We start from the raw sequence: 3,746 nt of genomic DNA on the forward strand, positions 1-3,746 counted from the left end.
TGCAATACTAATCAGTACAAATAACTTTTTTTGTATGTTTTCTATGAATTCTTTAAAGGTTTCACTCCATGGGTTCACATCTTTTCAGACCCACTAACAGTTCATTTGCCATATATCCAACTTTACTGACAACCTCCTTGCTGTTTTTAAAGCCTCAGATCATTCCCGAACCAAGGCCACATACTTTGTGTCTCTGCTATGGCAACACGCCACTTCTAGGTACCAATGCCTGTATCCATTATTTATTGCTGCACGACAAACGATTCTGAAACTTAGCAGCTTAAAATAACAACCGTCTATTATTTCTCGCAAACTGGTGGGCGGCAGAGCCATTTCTTCCTGGTCTCGCTTTGGGATCACTCATGAAGCTGTGATCATATGGCGAGATGTCTAGGAAAAAGAGTTTGCAGAAGGCAGTGGTCACTCACGTCTGTGAATTAGTTTCATCACGGAAATAGAATAAACACAGTCTTCCTTCACAGGAGTTTTGAAGATTCAGAGAATATATATATTTATGGTACATAGTAAGTACTAGTGTTAGCTAGTAACTAGTATTTGAAAACAGAAATATAAGGCTAAAACATAAGCTAGGGTGTGGCCATGGGAATGGACATCAATGAACAAGGATGCAGGAGGTCACAGACATGTAGGACCCTTCTGTATTGTTTCTCGGGAGGTTAATGCCTAGTACATTTAGATGCTTAAAATATACTAAATACACGAATAAATAAAAGGACAGCCACAAAGAAAAAGAAAAAACTCTTTCACACAATAGTTGTTTAGCAAATACTTTATTATGGGGAAATTGCATTGTGAACATATTTTCAGTTTTACATAAAATACTATCATAAACAATCTTTTTCTAATTATTCCCTGTTTGTCCCTAACTCTCAAGGTCCATCTCTGCTCTACCCTGTCTCGGAAGGTTAACCTCTGAGAATGGAATCATTCCGTATCCCCTTCTCCCTTGCTCCCAGATGGGTTTGGCCAATGGGAGACACGATAGGGGATGTGAGGATCCAAGGAGAGAGAGGTTGGGGTATTTATCTTCCTGCTCTGTCCTTACATGGTCACAGTTATGCCAATTGCTGCTTTTTCTTCTAAAGCCACAGTTCTTACCAAGTGGTTTCTCTTGCTAGATCTAGTTCTCGCTAGTCTCTAGTAACACTGTACCTTCTCTTTGCCAGTGAGGTCTGGGGGTCCGAATGGCTAGTATGTAAGAGTGTTATCGCCCCTTATTGGTTCCCTCGCTCATACTTCAGCATATAATTTTTTTATTATATTTTTAAATTAAAATCTACTGAAGGACACAGCTGTTTCCAGCTGACACCTGAGATACAGTGTTATACTTGTCACTTTCTATTATGCTCATTTGTTAATTTCTTTTCTAGCAGAAAAATTCCTGAGTCTACTAAAATGGTACAATCATTTGAAAGGTCTCTGGTACTCTGGTAGCTAAACAGTATCGAGAGAATTTGTAGCATTTTAAAATATCAGTTTTAACGTAGATGAGAGAAATCCCAGTTGCATGGGGATTTACAGGGCCTGGACTGGATCCGTTGTCTGACAGGTCATACACTCCTCTAGTGGTCCCAGGAGAGACAGCTCCTGGCAGGAACCCTCCCGAGGGCTTCCTTCATCTCACTGTTCCTCAGGGCATAGATCAGTGGATTGAGCAGTGGGGTTCCCAGTGTGTACACCAGTGAGATGAACTGGTCCTGCTTGGGGTCGTAGCTAGAGTTGGGGCGCAGGTACATGAAGGCACAGCAGCCATACTGCAGCAGGACCACAGTGAGGTGGGACGAGCAGGTGGAGAAGGCCCGGTGGCGGCCAGCTGATGACTGGACCTTGAGCACAGCAGCCACGATGAAGGCGTAGGAGGTGGCGATGAGGAGGAAAGGCACGGCAATGGCTAGCGTGGCTGCCACCAGCACCGACTGCTCATGGATGTGGCTGTTGGCACAGACGAGACGCATCACTGGTGGCACATCACAGAAGAAGTGCTCTAGACCCCGGGCCTGGCAGAATGGCAGAGAGAAGATGAAGGCCACCAGCTGCAAGGACAGGAACAAGCCGATGACCACAGAAGCAATGACCAAGCGGACACAGAGCGTCATGGTTATGATGAGAGGGTACCGCAAGGGGTGGCAAATAGCAACATACCGGTCATAGGCCATCACAGCCAGGAGCAAGCAGTCAGCACTGCCAAGTCCGATGAAGAAAGCCATTTGCGTGGCACAGCCCAGCACAGTGATGGTCTTCTCTGACTGTAGGATGTGGGCCAGAATGTGAGGCACCACCACAGCAGTGTAGCATATTTCCACCCCTGAGAGGCTGCCCAGGAAGTAGTACATGGGTGTGTGTAGGCGGGCTTCCGTGTGGATGGCCACCACGATGAGGACATTCCCGCTGATGATCAGTGTATAAACCAGGCTGACACCGAGGAAAGATAGGACACGCAGCTCGAGGTGCGAGGGATAGGCCAGGAACACAAACTCCATCAACACGGAGCGATTTCCCCAGGTCATTGAGCTAACAGGCTTACTGTGTCGCTAGTTACGGGAACAGAAGGAACAATTGGATTGAAAAAATCCTGGCTCACACTCTAAGCCCCGGTATAATCTCATCCAGATTGGAGTTAGAAATGAAAAGAATTAGGACTAGTTCTCTTTTCCCTCCTTTTAAACCAAATCTCTTCACGTAAATAACTACAACTTCATTCCTAACTGCCAAGAATTGAGCGAGATTACATACAAAACTTTTGAGGAAAATACTCAGAGGAAGTTTGGGAAATTAAAAGCTCTTTTCGGTAGAAATGGGATTAAAATTCAATGCTTTCAATAAAGTTACAAGGAAGTGTCACGGAATTTTGGAGTGCAGAGGTTATAAAAGTGAGGGCAGAAAGTTGTGTTCTTTGTAGCATTATTCACAGTAGCCAAGGGATGGAAGCAATTTAATTGTCTATCAACAGATGATCGGACAAAGATCATGCACTGTAGAGATAGAAAGGGATATTATTCAGCCTTAACAAAGAGTGAAATCCTGTCATACACTATAACATAGGTGAACCTTGAGGATATTATGCAAAGTGAAATAAGTCAGTCACAAAAAGAAAACTAAAGCATGATACCCCCTGTCTGAGGTATCTGAAGTAGTAAAACTTGTAGGAACTGGAAGGGGACTGGTGGTTGCCAGGGACAAAGGGGAGTGGGGAAAAGGGAGTTGTTTGGTGGGTATAGAACTTCAGTTTTGTACCATAAACATGTCTGGAGATCTGTATATGGTTCACAGCACTGTGCTGCGTATTTGAAAATGGCGAGGATAGTAAATCTTACGTCGTATATTTAATTTTATGTTATGACCACACGCACACCCAAAAGGCAAGAGCCAACATTGTGTACGCAGAAGGGTTCTCAATCTGTAGTGATATTGGAAGATCATGTGTAAGTATATAGACGGTCCTAAATATTAAGAGCACTCAGGGCACGAACGACTTGTTTGTTCAACGGTTCACAAATAGTATCCGTTTCATTCATCTTCTTTTTTCTCTTCTGAATTTCAATAATGCTTTGAATTATTTCTAATGTCACTGAGCATATTTCACATTGTATTACAACATGCAGAGGAGGGGCGGGGTATCAGTGCGAAGTCAGTTTTGAAATTAAATGGTGTGGGTTGAAAAATCCCATCTCCCAGCTCAGTGACTCAGGGCAAAATATAACTTCTCTGAATCCTTGGTTCTTTTC

General features: G+C 43.6%; 1 protein-coding gene across 1 annotated transcript; it reads right to left on the bottom strand.

The window, feature by feature from the left end:
• Positions 1-1,583: 1,583 nt before the first annotated feature.
• On the bottom strand, positions 1,584-2,501 carry LOC102892402 (olfactory receptor 10W1). The gene has a single exon (XM_006906022.2). The coding sequence runs from the start codon at positions 2,499-2,501 to the stop codon at positions 1,584-1,586; it is 918 nt and encodes a 305-aa protein (XP_006906084.2).
• Positions 2,502-3,746: the final 1,245 nt, after the last annotated feature.

Source organism: Pteropus alecto, unplaced genomic scaffold (assembly GCF_000325575.1).
Source record: "Pteropus alecto unplaced genomic scaffold, ASM32557v1 scaffold91, whole genome shotgun sequence".
In the NCBI taxonomy this organism is placed as follows: domain Eukaryota; kingdom Metazoa; phylum Chordata; class Mammalia; order Chiroptera; family Pteropodidae; genus Pteropus; species Pteropus alecto.

Bases quoted from the DNA above. Each gene is read 5' to 3' on its own strand.
- LOC102892402 (XM_006906022.2), bottom strand. From the start codon at position 2,501: ATGGAGTTTGTGTTCCTGGCCTATCCCTCGCACCTCGAGCTGCGTGTC.